General features: G+C 35.7%; 1 protein-coding gene across 2 annotated transcripts in view; it reads left to right on the top strand.

The window, feature by feature from the left end:
* The window catches only part of HMMR (hyaluronan mediated motility receptor), a 39351-nt gene that overhangs the window by 2201 nt on the left and 11073 nt on the right, over nt 1–26077 (top strand). Inside the window, exons 2-12 of one of the 2 annotated variants that reach the window (XM_045035911.1) lie at nt 2038–2136; nt 2604–2683; nt 6111–6155; nt 9496–9684; nt 11136–11222; nt 11310–11410; nt 12949–13023; nt 13389–13567; nt 14196–14344; nt 18793–19007; nt 21992–22108. In XM_045035911.1, coding sequence (XP_044891846.1) covers nt 2038–2136; nt 2604–2683; nt 6111–6155; nt 9496–9684; nt 11136–11222; nt 11310–11410; nt 12949–13023; nt 13389–13567; nt 14196–14344; nt 18793–19007; nt 21992–22108 — 1336 coding nt within the window. Of the gene's footprint in view, nt 1–2037; nt 2137–2603; nt 2684–6107; nt 6156–9495; nt 9685–11135; nt 11223–11309; nt 11411–12948; nt 13024–13388; nt 13568–14195; nt 14345–18792; nt 19008–21991; nt 22109–26077 lie in introns of both variants that reach the window. The other variant, XM_045035904.1, reaches the window with a different exon arrangement.

Here is a 26077-nt window from a genome sequence, read left to right as displayed (position 1 = left end):
TTCAGAGAAAACTGGAAGAGGCTGAGATCTGAAAGGTAAGTGAGAGTTAGCCAGGCAAACTGGAAGGTGGGCTGTCCATTCGAGGTGGAAGAAATAGAAAATAAAGAGATCTGGAAGTTTGAAGCATTTATTTAATGTAATACATAAAATGTTTGGTTTGTTTACAAGTATTGACTGCCTGTGTTAGCTTCCGATTATTGTTGATCGAAATAGAAGTTGTGCCAGAAAGCTTGTGTTATCTCCCAGGATATCCCATCCCGTTTGTCTAATGTCCCCTCTCCCCACATTTCTAGCAAGTCCTATGTATCTGTGATGTCGTACATTTAAGCGTTAGTAAGGAAAAGACCCAGAGCATGAAAATAGCACATACTACAGTCTCACAAAGCCTGGATTTCAACCTAGTTCTTGAATCTAAATCCCCATAAGTATCAAATGGGATTTCTTTGCTCTTTAGGGAAGTTTTTGTTAAGTGTGATTTTAATTGTTCTCAACTCGCGTGATGCTGCTTAGTCACTGTACGCCATCTGATCTTTCGCTGGCCCATATCCCCTTTTGAGAGTGTAGACCTAATGATGAACCAGAATACAAGAATTCAACAGCATTTTATCTTCTGGCTGCTCTGACAAGTCTAGACCAGTGCTTCTCACACTTTGCCACAGAAACATTCCTAAAAGCAGAGAGCAGGGCATCTTGCTGGCTCACTTGGTAGAGCATGTGACTCTTGATCTCAGGGTTGTAAGTTCAAGCCCCAGCTTGGGCCTACAGCTTTAAAAAAAAACTTTTATGGGGCATCTGGGTGGCTTAGTCGGTTAAGCGTCAAACTCCTGGTTTCATCTTGGGTCATGATCTCACAGTTGGTGAGTTTGAGCCCCACATCAGGCTCAGTGCTGACAACGTAGAGCTGCTTGGGATTCTCCCTCTTTCTCTGTCCCTGCCCCACTTGTTCATACTCTAAATAAATAAAGAAATAAACAAACATTTGTAGATAAAAAACAAAAGCAGGGAGCAAAGAATAGCCACACGTTCTGCATACACTCATCCCCACCTCCCCAAAAAGGGCAACAGTGCTGGCAGTTTTCTTTGAAGTCTCTTGTTACTTTAAAATATGATATGTTCTGCGCTGCTTCTGCTGATCCCTATTCCAAATGGGTGACATAGGTGCTTGAAGATGTGCGACCCTTAAACTGATTTTAGGGAAACCGCTGTCAGCCTCCTGTTTACCCCAGGGTGTAAACAGTTGGTGGAGTGTGAGAGATCTGAGCTAGCCAAGACTAATGTTTCTAAGTCTGCCTTTACCTTAGATGCCCCCATTGAATTCTGTACTTCATTTTGAGACTCTTTCCTGATTGGAAATCTACTACCTCAACCCCTTATTGACCACATTTAGATCTAAAAGCTCCCAGTATTGGAATCTTTGTGTGAGTACATATAAAATGATCATTATTCATTTCTAGAATCTGATGGTAATTACTTGTGACTCTTTTTGGGTAGGGTTGATTCCAAATCTTTTTTTCTTATATTCAATCCTTAATAACAAAGCCGTGTTGCTTGTTCTTTCCTGATGTTTATTTCAAGACTGTCTTTGCTGTTTTGCTCAGTTGCCTGTGTTCCTTTGACTCATTGAAATAAAGATCATTTGGGAAGATAATGATGTTTTCTTCATAAAGAGGCCTGTTTTGTAATATCAAATTTTTACATTTGAAAAAACAAACTATTTTAATGTTTAGGTTTTATTGTTTTTTTTTTTCTTTTTTAATTTTTGAAAGCACGTGAATGGGGGAGGGCACAGAGAGAGGGGCAGAGAGGATCTGAGGTGGACACTGTGCTTACAGCAACAAGTCTGATGCAGGGCTTTATATGACCTGAGCTCAAGTCGGACGCTCAATCAACTGAGCCACCCAGGAACCCCTGAAAAAACAAACAATTTATTAATGGCATTTTACATTTATATTACTCATTATACTATAACATGTTTTTAACTTAAGATCGTAAGTAGCATAAGATGAGACATTAATTAATGTTTTATGTTTCCTGTAGGTTGTGCACCATCTCCAGGTGCTTATGATGTTACAACTTCAGAAGTATTGAAAGGACCGGTATCTTTTCAGAAATCACAAAGATTTAAAAAACAGAAAGGTAACAGATTCCCAAATAACATAATGGTTATATGATCTCATAAGCTGTAAAATTATGAGTAACAGTATTTAAATTAAAAGATGCTATAGTATTTCTAAAAATGCAAAGCTACAGTTATATTTAAATTTTCTTATTTGATGAATTTACAAAAGAGTCAACTGCAGACTAATGCTTTAATCATTTCACTGTTGTGTAACCAGGAAAGTTAAGCAAGACACTCACATAGATACATAGTTTCCCTTTTGGTAATCACCTTAACTTTCCATCAGGGAATATTAGGAAAATCAGAAAAGTATTAGATGTGTAAACACTATTGTACAACTAATTATTTGGACATATACAGTCAGAAAAAATAACTTTAATACTACTTCACTAATAATTATAATAAGAAATTTGGAAATTGGGTTTTATCTGTGTTTCAAACATGTAAGTGCCAACTAAAATCTGTACAATTTATTTTATTTTAGAATCTCAACAAAATCTTAATGTTGACAAAGATATTACCTTGCCTGCTTCAGCAAGAAAAGTTAAGACTTTGGGATTAAAGGTGAGGAACTCTGATATTCTACCTGGTTTAGTACCTAAATCATGAAAACATTTCCAAAACTTATTTTCTTTGACTAGAATGGGTTAAGTGTATAAGGTTATAAGTAAATCTATAAATTAATAAAAATATTATCATTAGGACTCTAGCAAGATTTATGTTTACATCATTACTACATACATTGTTTAAATGTGTCTGGAGTTCAGAATTACAAAATGGTCTCCACTTCTCAGTCATTTCTCTATCTAGATAAATTTTATAACACCTAGTAAGCCTTTAAAAAGTATGCAGTGCTTTGATATATTAGTTATCATTGTTTGAGTTGTTTTGGCTTTGTTTGCTTACTTGTGCAGAAGGGTAAATATTGAAGAAAAAGGAAAAAAGTATTGTAATGCCTAAGAGATTTATTTGCTATTCAAAGACTGCCAAGGAGTGGTGGGACATTAAATTCTTAACTTCATGTTGCGGCTTGTACAACAGCCTATTTATTATCACTGTTTCCATTAGTTTATAAAGCAAGTTGTACTTTCTTAAGGAGTTGCAAAGAATGATTTGTTAAATGTGGAAAAGATTCAGAGTTGGGAAACCAAGGCTTAGACTTGTTCATTTATTTAGCGATTATCTAAGCTTCTTGTTTTATAGGGCTTCATTATCCAGTATGGAAATGATTAGCCACATGTGGCTATCGAGCACTTCAAAGTGAACAGCTAAATTTTTGATACTATTTAATTTTAAGTAATATATAAAAAACTGATACTTGATTCTATTCTTGGAAAACTTAAATGTTTTTGGAACAACTTGGAATGTGCATCTACTTTTTCATCTGTACATTTTATGAAATCTAAATATAGATGGCTATTTCTGATGAAACTTAAGCATCTGAATTGAGATACGCTGTAAGTGTAAAATACAAACCAAAGTTTATAGACCTCGTACAAAACATATAAAATATCTCACTAATAATTTCATACTAATGACATGTTGAAATAATACTTTTTTACTTTTTATTTAAAAGTACATATTTTTTTAATATTTATTTTTGAGAGAGACAGAGTCAGGGAGGGGGAGAGAGAGAGAGAGACACAGAAGCTGAAGCAGGCTCCAGGCTCTGAGCTGTCAGCACAGAGCCCAATGTGAGGCTCGAACTCATGAACTGTGAGATCATGACCTGAGCCAAAGTCAGACGATTAACCGACTAAGCCACCCAGGTACTCCTAAAATTTTTACTTTTTAAATTAACTACTAAAAAAGTACATATGTGGTTTGTGATATATTTTTATTAGGCAGCACTAATACAGACAGTCTTTTCTTACACATTGATTCAAATAAATACACACACACACACACACACACACACACACACACACACACTGGAATATTACTCAGCTATAAAAAAGAATAAAATCTTGCCATTTGCAATTACATAGATGGCGCTAGAGAATATAATGCTAAGCTAAATAAGTCAGAGAAAGACAGATACCATATGATTTCATTCATACATGGAATTTAAGAAACAAAAAAGAAAATGAGCAAAGGGAAAAAAAAAACAATCCCAGAAACAGACTCTTAATTATAGAGATCAAACTGATGGTTACCAGAGAGGAAGTAGGGGGGTGGGGTGGGGATGGGTGAAAGAGGAGATGGGAATAAGGATGCACGGGTTCTGATTAGCACCAGGTGATGTATGGAAGTGTTGAATCACTGTATTGTACACCTGAAACTAATAGAACACTGTATGTTAACTGTACTGGAATTAAATTTTTTTAATAAAATAATATTTAAAAAGAAACTGATTTAAATCTCTTGACTTGAATTTCTTGAAGAAACAGTTCTGATGTTTTGAACTAATTATATAACTTTTAGAAAACTAAATTACATACAAGTTTGTGTAAAACCCCTAAATAATAGGCCTTCCTTGATAGAAAATTCCATCAGGTGGGAAATTAATAAATATGATAGTTATGTAGCCCCCTCCCTCCCCAACTTAGAAGTACATAAAACAGGTTGCATTCAATATATTTATCCATTTTCTTCCATTTAACATGGGAAAGATAGATACTCAGTTTAGGGCCATTGTATCAGAAAGGCTGTTGGATATAAAAGACATAGACCAAAATTACATGTCTTATTTTGAATAAAGGCAATAATTAGATTAAAACCAGTTTTTACTGGGGCGCCTGGGTGGCTCAGTCGGTTAAGCGTCTGACTTCGGCTCAGGTCATGATCTCACGGTCCATGAGTTCGAGCCCTGCGTCAGGCTCTGTGCTGACAGCTCAGAGCCTGGAGCCTGCTTCAGATTCTGTGTCTCCCTCTCTCTGTGACCCTCCCCCATTCATGCTCTGTCTCTCTCTGTCTCAAAAATAAATAAACATTAAAAAAAAAAAAGTTTTTACTGGTGCACCTGGGAGGCTCATTCGGTTAAGCATCCAATTTTCGGTGTTAGCTCAGATTACGATCTCGTGGTTTCATGATTTCGAGCCCCACTATGGTCTCCACACTGACAGTGCTGAGCCTGCTTGGGATTCTCTTTCTTCCACTCTCTCTGCCTCTCCCTGGCTCATGCTCTCTGTGTCTCTCAAAAATAAATAAATAGACTTAAAATTTTTTTTTAAATCTTATACCATTTTAATTTTTATTTCTGTGTGTGTGTGTATATGTATATGATGTATATGTATATGTGTATGTGTATGTATATGTATACATATACACACACACACACATTTTTTTACTCTTTGAGTATCAGAGTTTAAGTTGATTTTTCTTTGTAAGATTGTTTTCTTTCTGGGATAGCATAATTAAATATTCAAAATGTATTGCTGTTTAACATTAGAAAGAAAGCGCTCAGTAGCTTTATTCTTAAAGCGCCACCTGTTCTTTTCCCTGGACTTATTAGGAAAAGCCCAATAATCTATGGGGGTGAAAACTTAAACCTGAATTATTTTAAGACTTAAAGAATCCATTCCTTCTTTTACCGGGTAAGTCTCCTACAAAATGTTTAATAGACACAGGAAATTTTTAAAATAAAAATTAACTGTTTGGGAGGCAGCTCCCCTCTACTTGCTAGATGGGATGCTGCCTGATGCATGAATCAATTAGTAAAGTCAATTATATTTTCAAGAAAAGAAGAAAAGGGCGCCTGGCTGGCCCAGTCAACAGAACATGTGACTGTTAATCTTGGGATTATGAGTTTGAGCTCCACTTTGGGGGTAAAGTTAGAAAGAAAGAGAGAGAGAAAGAGAGAGAGAGAGAGAGAGAGAGAGAGAAAGAAAGAAAGAAAGAAAGAAAGAAAGAAAGAAAGAAAGAAAGAAAGAAAGAAAGAAAGAAAGAAAAAGAATTTGAACTCTTTAATCTTTTTTTATAGCTAAAAATCAAATTTGGCTGTGATATTTGTGGTGCTTAAATCTGCTTATCTCTGATTTTTAAATAGAAGGAGTCTCAAAAGAATGATAAAGATTTGAAGATACTAGAAAAAGAGGTAAGCAATGCTTTCAACTTAATTGAAAAATAAATGTGCTATAAAATGCAGAGTACTTAGAGTTAAGAGACAGGTATTCTGTTGCAGTTTGGGGAGTTGCATAGCAAGGCAGATAATCTGTCCAGACCAGTGCCTGCAAGGTAACTATTCCTTAGCTTCATTAGATACTAAGTTTCGGAGCCTGGTGGTCAGTGTGGTATGCTGACAGTGTCAAGTTTGTTAGGGGCAGATTCAAGATTACCCACTCTATGAAAAATTGATCACTAAAAATTAATATATTGCTATATTGCAATTATGCGTGTGTCAAATATTTACATTTACTCAGTGCACACTCTTCCTGTATGCTAATGTTTATGTTAAGACAGTGACTAGCTAGAGAATTTCTTAGCATGAAATCCTAGCAGGTTAGTTGAATTGTGAAAGAGTTGTGCTAATCTTACACATCCTCTGCTCTGTAAGTTATATATGCCTTATTTAAGGATAAAATGGAGCTGGAGGGTAAATCTGGAGCTATCCTGTCCAGTATGGTAGCCACTCACCATTTGAGATTTATTTAAATTAAGTAAAAGTAAGAACTCAATAGTTCAATTGCACTAGTCACATTTTAAATGCGCTGTAAGCACTCCAGTGAGTGGCTCCCATACTATACAGTACATTTCCACCATGGCAGAAGTCTCTACTGAGCAATGCTGACCTAAAGAGTCCACTAACTTCCCTAAGCAGGAGTAAGATGGTCACTACCAGTTTTGCTTCTCTAGCAGTTTTCTTTCCATGTTTACATTGCTGACCAACTCTTTTTCTAGTGTACATATTCTTATGACATATTAAAACATTCCAGTGATTACAGTTAAATGTTAGCTTAGGACCAAGAATACGTCAAGATAGCTTTGCAAATCTCTGCCCTGGTTGCTCTGATTCTTTTAGTATTTAATTATGTTGGCCATCATTTTATTGAGGATACATGCCTACAATGTAGGGGTTAATACTTAGAGAGGTGATAACTGAGTCTCAGTTAACTGGTAAGTGAGTGGCAGTGCCAAGATTAGAACTGATAATTTGCATCAGTTTCTTAGTCGTTTAGAATAGAAAGGTTTTTTTAAGTTTATTTTTGAGAGGCGCAGAGAGAGAGGGAGAGAGAGAGAGAGGGAGAGGGAGAGAGAGAGAGAGAGAGAGAGAGAATGAATCCTAAGCAGGCTCCACACTGCCAGTGAAGAGTTCTATGTGGGGCTCAATCTTGCAACCATGAGATCATTACCTGAGCCGAAATTAAGAGCCAGATGCTTAACTGACTAAGCCACCCAGGCACCATTAGAATAGAGATTTTTTTTTTTTTTTAACAAATAGAGCTCTTTTTTATTTAAGCCCCATAGTATTTGTTGTTTGTTTATTTAATTTGAATTAATTATCAATATTTAAAAGTAACATTTCATGTAAAACATTCAGATTTCTGGCTTATGTTGCAAAATCAGACGATCTGACGACACTGTTTCCACTTTCTACTACAGGGCAACAAGATGCTAGGGCTTTGCAGGGCTGCCTCCTTTATACTCCACATTTGCTCCTCAGTCCTCACCTGGCTCTCTCTACTTATTTATATCATCTGCTTGGCCACATAGGCATTTGAGTGTACAAACCCTTTTTTTGAAGCTTAAACTTCCTTAACTGCAAAAACCTGTAAAGATAATCTCGGTGTTCTTTTTTCTAGTTTATAATATTTTGCTATAAATGTTGTTTATAAACCAATAATATAAGCGTAGAGAATCTTCTGGTAGGGAACCTTAAAGCTCATTCAATCGCTAGCATCTAGTTCATAGCCATATATATACATATGGTGTTTGATACATTTTTAGGTAAGCATTTTTGGCCTAAAATACTGAGATTAGTATCAACACAAAGTCAGTTAAGAAAGAGTAGGAAATACTTCATGTGACTTAATACAACTATGCTGTTTCGATGCTTTTGTACCCAACAAATAATCTATTTTGGTAAATGTTTTATGTGCACTAGAAAAGAATGTATATGTACTTGTTGGTACAGTTTATATATGTCAGTTCAGTATGTTTAAAAGTTTTGTACTGATATTTTTGTCTGTTTATTCTATTAGCTAGAGAAAGAGGTACTTTCTCATTTCTACCTCATACATACACCTATGTAATGTACACAATATACATTTTGCTTTGTATATTTTGAACTTAAAGTTGCACAACAAATTTGATTGTATCTTCCTCTTGAAATGACCTTTCCATTATAAAATTCCTTCTTTATCGCTAATAATGCTTTCTGCCTTAAATGTCTACTTTGTATCATATTAATAAGGGCATCCCATCTTTCTTTTGTTTAATATTTACATGGTAGATCTTTCCTGACCCATTATTATGTCTTTCTATGTCCTTTTTTTTTTCTTAATTTTTTTTTTTAACATTTATTTATTTTTGAGACAGAGGGAGACAGAGCATGAACGGGGGAGGGTCAAAGAGAGAGGGAGACACAGAATCATAAGCAGGCTCCAGGCTCTGGGCCATTAGCCCAGAGCCTGACGTGGGGCTCGAACTCACGGACCGCAAGATCGTGACCTGAGCTGAAGTCGGATGCTCAACCAACTGAGCCACCCAGGCGCCCCTGTCCTTATATTTAAAGTGCAAATCTTGTAAATATCTGGGATCATTTTTGTTGAGCCTACACACTCCTTTAGTACCTTTTGTTCTGCAGGCTATTGGCAAATCCTCTCAGCTTTTCTTTTCTCGTAAGACATCGTCATGTCACCTTCAAATTTAAAGGATATTTTCCTTGGGAACAGAATTTTAGATTGGTACTTTCCCCCTTATATTAAACAAGTCATTTCATTGTCTCCTGACTTCCACATTTTCTGTTGTCAGGTGGTTTTGATTTTGGTTTTGATCTCATAATTGCAACAAGAGTGGTGGCTTACTCATCACTCCTATTGTAGTGCTTACTATATCCTACACAGAAGCCCCATTCTGCCTTCTTGAAATAAAAAAGATAGTTAGCATTTCAAACTATAATTTGAGTTCATATAACTAGAACTAGAGAAAAGAAGAACTCTTATAGGTAGAAATACCTTAAAAGTGAACAGTTTAATTATACCTGGAAGCTTACAACAATTAAAATCCTCTCTTCTTAAAATGCTTACAGATTTAAGTTCTTACAGATTTTTAAAACCTATAAATATGAATGTTCAAACAGCTAGTGAAATCAGAATATTTAACAACATCATGTCACAAAGCTTTTTCTAGAATTTGAATGTTTTATTTTCAGTAGCATCTAGTTACATTGGCATTGTATTGGTAAATCATTCACTTATCACCTTGTTTCCGTCCAGATTCGTGTTCTCGTGCAAGAACGTGGTGCTCAGGATAAGCGGATCCAGGATCTGGAAGCCGAGTTAGAGAAGACAGAGGCTAAGCTAAATGCTGCAGTCAGGGAGAAAACATCTCTCTCTGCAAGTAATGCTTCACTAGAAAAACAGCTTATTGAATTAACCAGGACTAATGAGCTACTAAAATCAAAGGTATTTAAATCTCATGGTAATATTTACAACTGAATAAGTTATAAACATGTTGTAGGTTTTTTTTCTTATATCTTGAGAATTTTAGGCTCTAGTTTAGCCTTTTTCCTTTACCAAATGTACCTTAAATGTTAAGCTGCTTCCAAAAAGAATTATCATTGTCTTTTTTATTATGGTATCTGACACATAAGAAATGATAAACAAGTTGCTTTTTGTTTTAATGTCTGGCATTTTCTCACCCTCCTTCAAAGTCACTCCTAATAAATAAGGGCATTAATAAAACTTGTAGAATTTATGTCTAGAACTCACTAGATCTTTCTCTGAAATAATCACATGACAGCAGGCTTCCATTTCAAATCCTTTTGGGATTGAAGTGGGAAGTGAATAAATTTGTGGATTAAATGTGTTTAATAGATATTCTGTTTATAAATATTTTATTTAATATTAGTATTATTAATAATATACTAATAGATCTTAAAGGACATAACACGGTCATTTGCTTTTGTCAGAAGTAAAAGGAGGCTGTACGTCACTGTTCAGTTTAATAGCAGTCATCTATTCAGAGCCTGTAATGTGTTGAACTCTTTGAGTGAGGATGCGTATGAATCAAGCTTAGGGAAAAAAGCAGATTCCTAGGCCCCATCCAGGGAGATTCTGATTTAGTTGGCCTGGGATGAACTGTATAGTCTACATATTTCAAAATAGACTAGGCAGTTTAGATGCATTTTGTTAAACAAGCACATATTACAAAATCCTCTCTGAGAAGCTTGTTTTGGAGGCTTGCAGTGGACTCTCCAGCATGTGGAGGTAGGTAACTACCCAAGGAGCTTTAAAATGTAAGCAGAAAAGGGTGCCTGGAAGGTTCACTTGGTGATGCATGTAGCTCTTAATCTCAGGGTTGTGAGTTCAAGCCCCGTGTGTGTGTGTGTGTGTGTGTGTGTGTGTGTGTGTGTACAGATTATTTAAAATAAAATCTTTAGCTGAGCCTGGATGGCTCAGTCGGTTAAGCATCTGACTTTGCTCAGGTCATGATCTCACAGTTTGTGAGTTCAAGCCCCACATCAGGCTCTGTGCTGACAGCTTACAGCCTGAAACCTGCTTTGGATTCTGTGTATCTGTCTCTCTCTGCCTCTCCCCTGCTTGTGCCATCTTTCTCTCTGTCTCTCAAAAATAATAAATGTTAAAAGAAATTTTTTTAAATAAAATAGAATCTTTAGAAAAAGTAAAATAAAAATAAATAAGCCAGAAAGTCACATTAATCAAAAAGAAGGACAAGAACAGTAGCAATATTACATAAAATCAGTAATCCTGGTGTGATCAAAGGCATTTTCTCTACCAGAATATGTTGTAGGTAAATAATAGTCCCAGTAATAGAATAATCAATATTTATGTGATTTTATATAAGATCTAACAGAAAATATATCTAAATGTTTTTATATGTTTCTTGTACTTAGTTTTCTGAAGATAATAACCAGAAGACTATGAGAATTCTAAGCCTCGAATTAATGAAACTTAGAAACAAGAGAGAAACAAAGATAAGGGTGAGTGATACTTTTGGTGAGTTTGCTGTGTCTGGATCTGGGGACCTGAACAACTTCCACTTCCTAACACCTATTTTTGTTGTGTAGAGTATGATGGCTAAACAGGAAGGCATGGAGGTGAAGCTACAGGTCACTCAGAAGAATCTTGAGGAGTCTCAGGGGAAAATAGCACAACTGGAGGGGAAACTGTGAGTGCCTAAAAAGAAAGAGAAATTGTTAAGTATAACTAATTGTTGATTTCCCTCTCTCACCTCTCTCTTGTTTACTGAGACTTAACCTTCCTCCATACTTCTCTCATTGCCTCCCTCCTTGCCTTATTTCTCTTCTTTAGCTGAGCCCTGATCACTCCCATTTAATGCTGAAAAGATATATAAATGTATTACTTTTGTCCATCTTTTGTACAAATTATGAGGAAAGGCCTCCTCATCTTTGTAGTAGCATCATCTTATGGAGATGGTAGACCAAAACTGAGGAATATTGGTATAAGAAGCTGTGATTAATGTATAATCCTAGCCTTCCTTTTTATGATTGAGCTGTAACTTACCTACAAAAAATATATAGATCATAAGTATTCAGTTTGATGACTTTTGACAATTGTATACACCTCTGTAATCACCCTACAAACAAGACAGAGAACATTACCATCCTCTCAGAAAATTCCTTCCTGCCTCTTCCTGCTCCCCTGCTCTTCCCCATTATGAGGCCCCCCAACACGTGAAGCCACTTTCTGACTTCCATCATATAAATTAGTTTGGTCTTTGGAGGGTGGGGATGGGAGGTGTTTATCACTGTGTGTGTGTGTGTGTGTGTGTGTGTGTCTTCTTTTGTTTAACATAGTATTTTAAGATTCATCTATACTGTTGTATTATAATTTGTTCTCTATTTCTGAGTAATATTCCACTATCTGAATATACCTCCATTTGTTTACTATTCCTCTGTTGATCATTATTTGTTTCCAGTTTTCTGATAGTGTGAATAAGTCCGCTGTGTATATCTTTTTGTGGACGTAAGTTTTTATTTCTCCTGAATGAACATCTAGGATTGGAATACATGGGTCATAGGGTAGTGTAGTATATGTGTAAATTATTAAAACAAACAAACAAACAAACCCAGAGTGGTTGTATGAGCCATTTTACAGTCCCACTTAGCAATGCATGATAGGTGCAACTGTTCCACGTCTCCAAGGTTTGATATTGTCAGTCTGTTTGATTTCCACCTTTTAGTAGGTAGGAAATAGTATCTCATTTGTAATTTTGTTAGTCTAAGGCCGAGCTTCACTGTATGTGCTCACTGACCATTCATATATATCCTTTTGTAAGGTGTCTATTTAACTTTCTTGCTCATTTTTTAAATTGAGTTGTTTGGAGGAGGTAAACACCGAAGTAATTGCATAAAAATCAACCTAGAACAAAGGCTATTTTGTATGTGTGATGGTGGGGTAGGGACTGGGAAGGCTACAAGAAAGATCATTTCTAACACTTGGAGTGTTATAGGTGCAATTTTCATCATCATGAAATTTATCAGAATTTATTTGGAAAGCTTTCTCACTTTAAAAAAACCTTCAGTTTCCTATTTGCATATACTAAATTGTCAACTTAAGAGGTCACAGAAAATAAGAATTAAGGATTTGGAGTCTAGAGATAGCCTATCTGATACAGCAGTATCTGGTACAGATTAAACATTATGTGTGACTACTGTGAGTATTCATATATGTAATTTTTTTCAGTGTTTCAATAGAGAAGGACAAGATTGATGAAAAATCCGAAACAGAAAAACTCTTAGAATACATCGAAGAAATTAGGTAATATTAATAGTAGTTTTAAATTGGACCTTATTTTGTTGAATAGTGATGAATACATCATTTTCATCCTTTTTAGTTTAATTTTCCCTGTGCCTAAATTATGTGCTCTTCGGGGCCCCTGGGTGGTGCAGTCGGTTAAGCGTCCGACTTCAGCCAGGTCACGATCTCCCGGTCCGTGAGTTCGAGCCCCGCGTCAGGCTCTGGGCTGATGGCTCAGAGCCTGGAGCCTGGTTCCGATTCTGTGTCTCCCTCTCTCTCTGCCCCTCCCCTGTTCATGCTCTGTCTCTCTCTGTCCCCCAAAAAATAAATAAACGTTGAAAAAAAAATAAATTATGTGCTCTTCAAAATAATTTGTTTTACTGTAGTTGTGCATCAGATCAAGTGGAAAAATACAAGCTAGATATTGCCCAGTTAGAAGAAAATTTGAAAGAGAAGAATTATGAAGTTTTAAGCCTTAAGCAATCTCTTGAGGAAAATGTTGCTATGCTTTCTAAACAAGTCGAAAACCTAAATGCTAAGTGTCAGCTGCTTGAAAAAGAAAAAGGTATGTAACATAAGTAACATGTACAGTGTGTAAGGACTGTACTGCTGTATTAAAACAAACTTTTTTTTTTTATTGTCAAGTTAGCTAACATACAGTGTAGTCTCGGCTTCAGGGGTAGATTCCCATGATTTATCACTTACATACAACACCCAGTGCTTGTCCCAACAAGTGCCCTCCTTAATGCCCATCACCCATCTCCCCCACCCCTCCTTCAACTCCCGACTCCATCAACCCTCAGTTTGTTCTCTGTATTTAAGAGTTTTTTAAAAAATTGTGGAAATAACATTAAAATCCTATTCCCATATGAGAATGTTTGTCTTTTACAATGTTTGTTTTCTGTTTATTTCAATATATTGCTTGTCTTGATTGAAATATATACAGTGGTACATTTCTTGACTTCCTCATTGGGTGGCCATTTAAATTGAGAAGACATACCATAGGATATGCACTACATTTTGTGTAGTAAATGATACAAACTTCAGAATTATGTTTTGGCTTTATTTCTTTGGAAATACTTGATCTGTATAACATGCTAACAGCAAAAAATGGGTATATGGAAATCCAGTTTCTCTAAATGCAATACATTCTCTAAATACATGTATCTAAATACAGCATTTCATTTGTATAGAAGACCTCATCAACAGGGATAGGGAACAGGATGAAGCTCTGAATTCTGAAATGCAAAACTTAAAGGAGAAACTTATTCTTGAAAAGGAAGAACATGAAAAGTTACGACAAAAAGAACTGCAAAGTGATTCACTTCTGCAACAAGAGAAGGTAGTACACTACAATAAAAAAAAAGCAAAAACTTTTGCTTGTTATATGTCATACATTTCCCTGTGTATCTGAAAACCTTTAAATTATATATGTCTTTTGATCCAACAATTCTATTTTTAAAGTCTTATCTTGAGGAAATAGTCGTGTATATGCTGTTAAGCCACACAAATATTCACCACATTATTGATGATGTGAAAAAATTATAAGCAACTAATAAACCAAAATAAGAAAATAGTTTAAAAATATTTTCTGGCATAGGGGCACCTGGGTGGCTCAGTCGGTTGAGTGTCCGACTTCGGCTCAGGTCATGATCTCACAGTTTGTGGGTTCAAGCCCTGCATTGGGGCTCTGGGCTGACGGCTCAGAGCCTGGAGCCTGCTTCAGATTCTATGTCTCTCTTTCTCTGTGCCCCTCCATACTCATGCTCTCTCTGCCTCTCAAAAATAAAGAAACATAATAAAAAAATTTTTTTTAATATTTTCTGGCACATTCTTGTGTTAGATTACTACTTAGGCATTTACAGTTATGTTGTAAAATAGTGTCTAAATGCATGTGAAACAAAACTGAAAAATTTTTAAAACCCAGATTACATAAAAAATATTTTATGTGAGAAGAAAGTTTATTAAAAAAATGAGCATAGCATGTAAATTTATTATTCTCAGTAGAAATTCAGATAATCTGTAAACACGAATACTCTACCTTAGTAATAATCAAAGAAATGGAAATAATTTTTTCCCCTTACAAGATTGGCACACATTAAAGCATTTGATAATAGGGGCACCTAGGTGGCTTAGTCATTTAAGTGTCTGATTTCACAGGTGGTGAGATTGAGCCCTTCATCAGGCTCTGTGCCGACAGTGTGGAGCCTGCTTGGGATTCTCTCTCTCTCTCTCTCTCTCTCTCTCTCTCTCTCTCTCTCCCTCTCTCTCCCTCTCTCCCTCTCTCCCCCTCCCCCACTCATGCACACTTGTGTGCACAGGCACACAGCTGTGCTTTCTATCTCAAAATAAATAAACATTTAAAATATTTGATAATACAGAACACATTAGTGAGAGTGGAGCAAACAGGTAAATGCACTGATGCGAAATACTATATTTTGGGCAACTTGCAACAACTGAAGGAATTAAATAGATCTATATATACTGACTTGAAGATCTCAACTATTTTTAGGATTTTTTTAAATGTTCGTTACATACGTAGTATATATCATTTATATGTATGTATTTTTTAAGTGTATAAATGTGTAAAAAAGAAGGCATATATACCAAAACTAGTGGTTATCTCTACAATGAGGAAACTAGGATTGGGGTGTGGTATAGTCAGAAGCATTTTTCCACTTCATTTGTTTTTTGTTTTTTGTTATTTTTTGTCCCATCCAGTCCCACAACTGCAGTTACTGTTGGCAGACCTTTCAAATGTTTTCTTGTATCTTAGTATTTAAGAGATGTGTCTCCTAAATGCATTGTTAGGAGTGTACAGGATGGAGAGAATGCTTATTTACATTGACCATTCTTTTTAAATTTTTTTTTAATGTTTATTTTTGAGAGAGAGAGAGAGAGGGAGACACAATCTGAAGCAGGCTCCTGGCTCTGAGCTGTCAAGACAGAGCCCAGTGCGGGGCTTGAACTCACAAATCTGGAGATCATGACCTGAGCCAAAGCCAGACACTTAATGGACTGAGCCATCCAGGCGCCCCATATGTTGACCGTTCTTTTTAAAGGCAAAGGGCCCTGTTTTCTTTCATAGAGTGTTCCTGGGCACATCTACACTGGGTTTTGCTTTTGCTTTTTTATTGAGGTATAACTGACTTACAACATTATGTAAGTTTCAGGTATATGACATAACAATTTAACATTTGTATATGTTGCAAACTTACTACCACAATAAGTCTAGTTAGCATCTATCACTATATAGAACTATAAATTTTTTTTCTTCTGAGGAGTGTTTAAGACTCTCTCAATAACTTCCAAAGTGCAATACAGTACTGTTAACTATAGTCACCATGCTATAACACTCTATGACTGAAGTATTTTTTAACTGGAAGTTTGTACCTTTTGACTCTTTCACCCATTTTACCCATCCCCACTTCTGGCAACCATCGGTCTGTTCTCTATGGCTGGGTTTTTGTTTGTTTCCAGATTCCACATATAAATAAGATCATATAATATTGTTCTTTCTTTGATTTATTCCACTTAATATAATACCCTCAGAGTCCATCCATAGCATCACAAATAACAAGATTTTCTTTTTTATAGGTGAATAATAATCAATTTGTGTGTATATATACCACATTTTCTTTATTCATCCATCCATCAGTGGACATTTAAGTTTTTTCCATATCTTGACTATTGTAAATAATGCTGATATGAACATTGGGTGCATAATCTTTTCAAGTGTGTATTTTCATTTTCTTCAAATAAATACTTAGAACTGGAATTACTAGATTGTATGGCAATTCTGTATTTAATTTTTTGAGGACCATTCATGTTCTTTTCCATAGTGACTGCACCAATTGACATTCTCAGCAACAGTGCACAAGCGTTCCCTTTTCTCCACATCCTTGCCAACACTTACTGTCTATTGTCTTTTTTTTTTTTCCAAGTAATCTCTGTGCCCAACATGGGGCTCGAACTCAGACCCCAAGATCAAGAGTTACATGCTCCACTGACTGAGCCAGCCAGGCACCCATATTTCTTGTCTTATTGATAATAGCCATTCTGGTATGAGGTGAATCTCATTATGGTTTTGATTTACATTTCCCTGTTGATTAGTGATGTTGAGCATCTTTTCACGTACCTGTTGGCCATCTGGATGTTTGGAGAAATGCCTCTTTAGATCTGCTACCCAGTTTTTAATTAGAGTTGGGTTTTTTGCTTTTGAATTGTAAGAGTTCTTTATATATTATAACCCCTGTCTGCCCTATCTGATACATGATTTGCAAATATTTTCTCCCATGTAAGTAAGTTACATTTTCATTTTCTTGATGGTTTCTTTTCCTGTGCAGAAGCTTTTTTTTTTTTTTTTACATTTATTTATTTTTGGGAGAGACAGAGTGAACTGGGGAGAGGCAGAAACAGGAGAGGGAGACACAGAATCCGAAGCAGGCTCTAGGCTCTGAGTTATCAGCACAGAGCCCAACATGGGGCTCGAACTCACGAGCTGTGAGATCATGACCTGAGCAGAAGTCGGATGCTTTAACTGACTCAGCCACCCAGGCGCCCCCCAGAAACTTTTTGGTTTGATGTAGTCCCACTTGTTTATTTTTGCTTTTGTTTCCTTTGCTTTGGTGTTCTATCCAAAAGATCATCACCAAGAACAATGTCAATAACCTTACTGCCTATGTTTTCTTTTAGGAGTTTTATGGTTTCAGGTCTTACATTTAATACATTTTTATTTAATTTTTATGAATGGTATTAAGGTAGTAGTGCACTTTTATTCTTTTGTTTGTGGTTTTCCAGTTTTACCAGTACCATTTATTGAAGAAGCTGTTCTTTCCCCTTTGTATATTTTTGACTCCTTTATCATAAATTAATATGTGTGGGCTTGTTTCTATGCTCTATTCTGTTCTAGTGATCAATGTGTCTGTTAGTATGCTATCACCATACTATTTTGAGTAACATAGTTTGAAATCAGGGAGTATGATACCTCCAACTTTGTTCTTCTTTCTCAAGAGCACTTTGGCTATTCAGGGTATTTTGTGCTTCCATATGAATTTTATCTTATTCCATTGTTCTATATCTGTGAAAATTCCCATTTTGATAGGGATTGCACTGAATCTATAGATCGCTGTGGTTGCATGGATATTTTAGCAATATTAATTTTTTCAATTCATGAGCACAGAATCTCTCCATTTATTTGTGTCTTCACTTTATTTTAATGTTAGAACTTTTTCCCAGTATTGATATATTTGTGCATTGTATAACTTTATTTTTTTAATGTTTATTTTGAGACAGAGGGCGGAGGAGAGAGAGAATCCCAAATAGGCTCTGTGCTGTCAGCACAGAGCCCACTGTGGGGCTTAAACTCACAAACTATGAGGTCGTGACCTGAGCTGAACATTTAACAGACTGAACCGCCCAGGTGCCCCTGTATATTATATAACTTTAAAATATATTTACGTACTGTCAAAATCATAGTACACTTTTTCTGTGGTATCCTCTGAGAAAAATATGCTAAAAGTCAGTTGTAGAATATAATTTTAGTTTTATAAGAAGTGTGTGAGTGTGTGTTGCATAGAAAAACTGAAAAAACATTTACCACATTGTTAACAAGGTGCAGAATATAATCAATGACAAGATGCAGGTGATACCGTATTTTTCAAAGGTTTTTGTTTTTTTGAGGCTCTTGAATTTAGTATTCATACTTTACTTTCTGTACTTTTTTTTGTCATTAGTAAAAATCTCTTGATGCCATTTCATATTATTTTGGTGGTTTCTATTTGGATGTAGGAGTTGTCCTCCAGTCTTCAACAGAAGCTAGGTTCTTTTCAAGAGGAAATGATGAAAGAGAGAGATCTCTTTGAGGAAGAATTAAAGCAAACACTGGAAGAACTAGATAAATTACAGCAAAAGGAGGAACAAGCTGAAAGGCTGATTACACAATTGGAAGAGGAAACAAAATCTAGAGCTGAGGAACTGAAACTCCTAGAAGAAAAGCTGAAAGGGTTGGTATCAGTAAGATCTCATGTCTCATATGACTTCAGATGTTAAAATGTGCTTTCCAGTACATTCTCTTAGCAATCTCACTTCAGTCATGCAAGTAAGTAAGGTTGGAATTCTTTTACAAGTAAGGAGTAGACACAGAAAGGTAAAGTATACCTATAGAGGGGCACCTGGGTGACTCAGTTGGTTAAGCATCTGACTCTTGATTCCAGCTCACGTCGCAACCTCATGGTTTGTGAGATTGAGCCTGTCATCGAACTCTGCACTGACATCACAGAGTCTCCTTGGGATTCTCTCTGCCCCTCCCCCCACCTCTCTAAATATAAATAAATAAAACTCAAAAAAAGTATATCCATAGAATATGCATACAAATGAGTATGACAGCCAAAATCAGAAGCTGTGCCCTTTCTTTTTTTTTTTTTTAAATGTTCACTTACTTTTGAGAGAGAAAAACAGCATGAGTTGGGGAGAGGCAAAGAGAGAGGGAAACACAGAACCTGAAGCAGGCTCAGGCTCTGAGCTGTTAGCATAGAGCCCGACGGGGTTCGAACACACAAACCGTGAGATCGTGACCTGAGCTGAAGTCGGATGCTTAACCAACTGAGCCACCCAGGCGCCCCTGCCCTTTCTTTTTTTTTTTTTTTTAGGCAAGAGGTTTAATTTAAAAGGCTGTTAATAAACAAACTCAAAATTTGGGGTTTCTTTACTGCTGTTACGTTGTCTAAAATTGTTGGACATCAGCATTATAGCAATAACAGATTTAGAAAAAAGGCTAAGAATCTCACCCTTTAATAAGAAACATTTCCATTTTTTCCCTGTGTGTACATCAGTTTACATAGCATAAGCATAAGTTATACCTTTAATTACCTTTTCTAAGGGAGCACAAATACTCAGAAGTAGCAATGAAAGCAAAATGAGAAAAAAAAACAACCAAACCTGGGCAACATTCAAAAATAAGAAATTTAAGAGATCTTGGGCTTTTTTTTCTTTCTTTCTCTCTTTCTTTTCTTTTCTTTCTTTTCTTTCTTTCTTTCTTTCTTTCTTTCTTTCTTTCTTTCTTTCTTTCTTTCTTTCTTTTTAAAGTAAGCTCTATGCCCAACATGGGGCTTGAACTCACCACCCCAACATCAAGAGTTGCACGCTGTACCAAGTAAGCCAGCCAGGTGCCCCTCAGGCTTTTCTTTTATTGCTATTTCCGTATTACTTTCATCACATTATGCATCCTTGTCTACTACATTTATTTAGGTTAAAATACCAAGTGGATTCTTGAGTTCAAACTGTATCTACAATAATTAACATTATTTGACTGCTTAAGATTTCATTACTAAAAATATTTCTAGCAAGGAACCAAGAACTGTACATGAGTCTACAGGACTGTAGTATATCTCACAACTGTGTATCTGTCTCCTGTTGGATACTTTTGTTAAAATCCTTTTTTTTTTTTTGTTTTCTTGTGGTGGTAAGTGATAAAAAGGACACAAAGGTTTTTTATATGCCTGCTTTTGTGGGGAGAAGTACCAGAGTATTCTTAGGGAATTGTTCTATACTGGAACCATTCTCAGGGAGCAGGCACTTTAAGAAACTGAGTAGATGACATCAGTTTCAGGGAGGAAAGAAAGTTGAGACAATCATTTATTCAACTCAAGGAATTCAGTGCAAAGGTCAGGAGATAAGGATTTTATTGCTGGATCTGTTAACCAGCTGTGTGATTCTAAGCAAGACAATTCTAATTTCTTTAATTTACTATTTCATCAGATATAAAATAAAGGGATTTTAATAACGTGATCTCTAAGGTCCCTTCCAACCTGAAATCTTAGGCATAAGAGAAAAAATAAGAAAATTGGAAATGATTTCTCTGTGGGGCAGGGAAGAGAATATTTTTATTATAAAGCCTTTAGTACTATGTGATTGCTTTTAGCTGTTGGTGTGTTTATTTTTTAATCCCATGCTCATTACAGAAGGAATTTGATTAGTTCCATTTATTTTATCTGTGTCCAACTTAGCCTATAAGCAAATAAAGCTTCTTATTTATAGTTCTTAGTTCTATATGTTCTTTAAAAGGTCTCTTACAAGCTCATGTGTATATCTCAAAATTTTTCTCACTATTTTGGTAATATGTAATGTTAATATTTCAAAAACTTTCTGAGGTTTGTAATATATATGAATAAAGATGACTTAAAAGCTATTTTGTCTATGTAAGTAATCCACCAAATAAGTTATTGAATGTTTTTTTAATAACAATTTCATATATGGATTACTGAAATAATCAAAATAAATCTACATAGTCCTAAGGGCACTTGCGTGGCTCAGTCAGTTAAGAGTCCAACTTCGGCTCAGGTCATGATCTCACGGTTCATGAGTCTGAGTCCCACATCAGGCTCTGTGTTGATGGTTCAGAGCCTTGAGCCTGATTCAAATTCTGTGTCTCCCTCTCTCTCTGACCCTCCCCTGCTCGCACTCTATCTCTCTCGCTCAAAAATAAATAAACATTAAAAGAAATTTTTTTTAATTTAAATCTACATAGGGCTATCAACTCTTTTTTCAAAGAAATACCAAGTGTAGTTAAAAAGTGTTTCTTAAATGCAGAGACACTTTATTCAGTCAGCCAGCTTTTTAGCTGGTAATTTGGCTGCTGCCATTAAGATTGTGTTTTAGAGTCTTTTTACCCTACCTTCTTCTAAAAAAAAAAATGTTTAAACTACCTACATACGTGCATATAGTGTCAAAAGATAAATTTAGAAATGAGTAAATTAGGATGAAAATGAAAGTAAAATAAGGGCAGGAAGGATAAGATGAAGCCAGAAGAGAAGTTAGTACATAAATAAACATGCTATTAGAAGCAGGTCATAAAGTTAGATCTGAACGGTCCAGTAGTTTATGCAGATACAGACATTGGACACATGATTCACAGTGCCAAAGGTAAATACTATCCGCTTTCATAGAATATGATTTGTAATTAGCCTTTTATCTTTTAATTGTTCCTTAGGAAAGAAGCTGAACTAGAGAAAAGTAACGCTGCTCACGCTCAAGCCACCCTGCTTTTACAGGAAAGGTATCAGAGTACAGTGCAAAACCTCGGAGATGTTACTGCTCAATTTGAAAGGTATTTTTATTGGGAGCCTACACTCTCAAATATGATATGAGTAGGGAGGGGTGCTTATCTAGAAAAATCTGAAAAAACAATCACACAGATAGTTGGTATTACTGTAGATTCCATAATGACCAACCATAAATGGGCATTCAGGGTTACCTGGTAATCTTATGCATAGGAATTTCCTTTCCTGCCATCCACTTCAAATTTCATGAACTCTCAATCCTTTGGCCCTTCTGTCTTACTCTCCTGACACCATTATTTTCCTCATGAAGAATTCTAAAGCTTTTATCTCATTACCCTGCCTGTAAACACACCTGCCTTTATGCTCATCCTATCTTCCCACCTGTTACAGGAGAAGTGACTTTATATTTCACTTATCCTTTACAGCCTTTCTCCTGGATTTTTTCCAATCTGTATTAAAACATGTTAATGTTCATTTATCTTTGAAATACATAAATTCAGAGTGCCTGGGTGGCTCAGTCAGTTAAGCATCCGACTCAATTTTGGTTTATTGAGCCATAACCCCATGGTCTTGAGATTAAGCCCTGTATGGGGCTCCGTGCTTAGTGTGGAGCATGGAGCCTGCTTGGAATTGTCTCCCTCCCTCTCCCTCTGCCCCTCCCTCACTTGCATACACATGCACGCTCTCTCTTTATCTCTCTCTCTCAAAATATAAAAATAAATTTAGAAAAAAAAACTTTAAAAAAATAATAAAGTAAAATATATAAATTTTATTAACTCCTTTGACAGCTCCCCCCAACTTCCTCCTGCAGCTATCCAGCAATACCTCTCACTCCCAACACCCTTTTTTAATCCAAAATTCCACTCATCTTTATAGCTCATCTAAATAGAAGATTCTCAGGGCGCTGGGTGGCTCAGTCGGTTAAGTGGCCAACTTCGGCTCAGGTCATAATCTCACAGTCCGTGAGTTCGAGCCCCACGTCAGGCTCTGGGCTGACAGCTCAAAACCTGGAGCCTGCTTCAGATTCTGTGTCTCCCTCTCTCTCTGACCCCTCCCTCATTCATGCTCTCTCTCTGTGTCAAAAATAAACATTAAAAAAAAATAATTTTAAAAAATAAATAAATAGAAGATTCTCTATACCTACTGTATCCACTTCCTCACTTCCTATATCATCTACTTATTATTTTCCCTTTAAAAAAAAGTTTATTTGTGGGGGAACTATACATTGCAGAGGATAGTTTAAGAAATGTATATGCATCTCACACCAAGAGAGTATTAATATGAACATTTTTGTTTTATTACCTTAGACCATTTCAGGAGGTCTCTTTTTCTTGTGTCTATCTTAATATATTTAAGAAATACAAAATATAAACAACAGTTACATAAATTATAAAGCATAAAGATAAAATCAACATGTATGAGCCCATAAAAGACAACCAAACCAGTAAGCCAAAAGATTCAACAACTTGGTATCTATGTAGGAGTTCCTCCACCATCTGCATGCTTTCCACCAACAGAAACACCATCTCAGAGCCTTCATTTATAATTGCCTCACTTTTTTCCTATATATAATTTTATTACATGTATATCCACACAAATAATATTTTATGTAATACTACTTTTGTGCTGAACTTGAACTTGGCCAAAAAATGACGTCATGGTGTATGTCATTTCCTGGGACTTGTCTTTTTTATTCTGCAATATGTAGGTTTCTAGAATTGAATCACATTGTTGACTGAGGTTATAGTTTGTTCATAGTGGCTGCTGAAACGTGTTCGATTTTATTAGTATATCACAATTTACCCATTCTCACTTTGGACTTTCGAGTTGTTTTCCTTTTTTTGTTGCTTTTTTCATCATAAGTGTACTCTATAATCCCCATCCCCTATTTTCCCCATACCCTCCCACCAACTTACCCTCTAGTAACTCATCAGTTTGTTCTCTATAGTTAAGAATCTGTTTCTTGCTTTGTCTTGTTTATTTATTCATTTATTTATTTACTTTTGCTTGTTTGTTTCTTAAATTGCACGTGTGAGATTGTATAATATTTGTGTTTTTTGACTTACTACACTTAGCGTTAACACTCTCTAGTTCTATCCATGTTGCTGCAAATAGCAAGATATCATTCTTTTTTCTGGCTGAATAATATTCCTGTGTGTGTGTGTGTGTGTGTGTGTGTGTGTGTGTGTGTGTGTAGATATATACACACCACATCTTCTGTATTCATTCATCTGTGGACAGTTAGCCCACTTCCATAATTTGGCTGTTGTAAATAAAGCTACAATAAACATAGGGGTGCTTGTATCCCTTTGAATGAGTATTTTTATATATTGGGGGTAAATTCCCAGTAGTGTGATTACTGGGTCATGGGGTAGTTCTATTTATAATTTTTTGAGGAACCCCCATACTTTTTTCCACAGTGGCTACACCAGTTTGCAAACTCCACCAACAGTGCAAAAGGATTCCTTTTTCTCACATCCTCACAATACTTGTTGTTTCTTGTGTTATTTTTATATTAGCCATTCTGACAAGTGTGAGGTGATATCTCACTGTAGTTTTGACTTGCGTTTCTCTGATAATGAGTGATGTCGAGCATGTATCTGTTGGCCATCTGGATATCTTTGGGGAAATGTCTGTTCATGTCTTCTGCTCATTTTTTTAATTAGACTATTTGGTTTTTGGATATTGAGTTGTAGCAGTCCTTTATATATTTTGGATACTAACCCTTCATCAGATACGTAATTTGCAAATAGCATCTACCATTCAGTAAGCTGCCTTTTAGTTTTGTTAACTGTTGCCTTCACTCGAAGTGCCAAAACTTTTCATTCTTACATAGTCCCAATCAATTGTTTTTGCTTTTATTTCCCTTGCCTCAGTAGACATACCTAGAAAAATGTTGCTATAATCAATGTCAGAGATTAATGTTGTGCTCTCTTCAAGGATTTTTATTGTTTCAGGTCTCACATTTAGGTCTTTAATCCATTTTGAATTTATTTTTGTGTATGGTGAAAGAAAGTGGCCCATTTTCATTCTTTTTCATATAGCTATCCGGTTTTCTCAACACCATTTGTTGAAGAGATTGTCTTTCTCCTATTGTGTATTCATTCTTCCCTTGTCAAAGGTTAATTGACCATATAATTGTGGGCTTATTTCTGGGTTTTCTATTCTGTTCCATTAATCTGTGTGTCTGTATTTTTATGCCAATACCATATACTGTTTTAATTACTGGCACTTTGTGATATAAGTTGAAATCTGGAACTGTGATACCTCAAGTGTTTTTTTTTTTTCTTTTTCAAGATTGCTTTGGCTATTCGAGGTCTTTTGTGGTTACATACAAATTTTAGGATTGTTTGCGCTAGTTCTGTGAAAAATGCTGTTGGTATTTTGATGGGGATTGCTTTAAATCTGTAGATTGCTTCAGGTAGTATAGACATTTTAACAATATTTGTTCTTCCAAACTATGAGCATGAAATGTCTTTCCATTTCTTCACATTGTCTTGAATTTCTTTCATCAGTGTTTTATAGTTTTCAGAGTACAGGTCTTTCACCTCTTTGGTTAAGTTCATTCCTAGATATTTTATTGTTTTTCGTGCAGTTGTAAATGGTAGTTTTCTTAATTTTTGCTGCTTCATTATTAGTATATAGGAATGCAACAGATTTCTATACGTTGACTTTGTATCCTGTAACTTTACTAAAAATGTATTTATTCATTTATCAATTCTACTAGTTTTGTTGGTGGAGTCTTTAGGGTTTTCTATATATGGTGTCGTGTCATCTGCAAATAGAGTTTTACTTCTCCCTTAGCAATTTGGATGCCTTTCACTTCTTTTTTGTTGTCCAATTGCTGTAGCTAGGACTTTTTCCAGTCCTGTGTTGAATGAAAATGGTGAGAGTGAATATCCTTGTCTTGTTCCTGACCTTAAGGGAAAAGCTCTCAGTTTTTCACTATTGAGTATGATGTGATGTTAGCTGTGGGTTTTTCATAGATGGCCTTTATTATGTTGAGGTATGCTCCC

The sequence above is a fragment of the Felis catus genome, chromosome A1, assembly GCF_018350175.1.
Source record: "Felis catus isolate Fca126 chromosome A1, F.catus_Fca126_mat1.0, whole genome shotgun sequence".
Classification (NCBI taxonomy): Eukaryota; Metazoa; Chordata; class Mammalia; order Carnivora; family Felidae; genus Felis; species Felis catus.
Note: the sequence above shows the minus strand (reverse complement) of the source record. Positions and strands in the feature narration are given on the sequence as shown.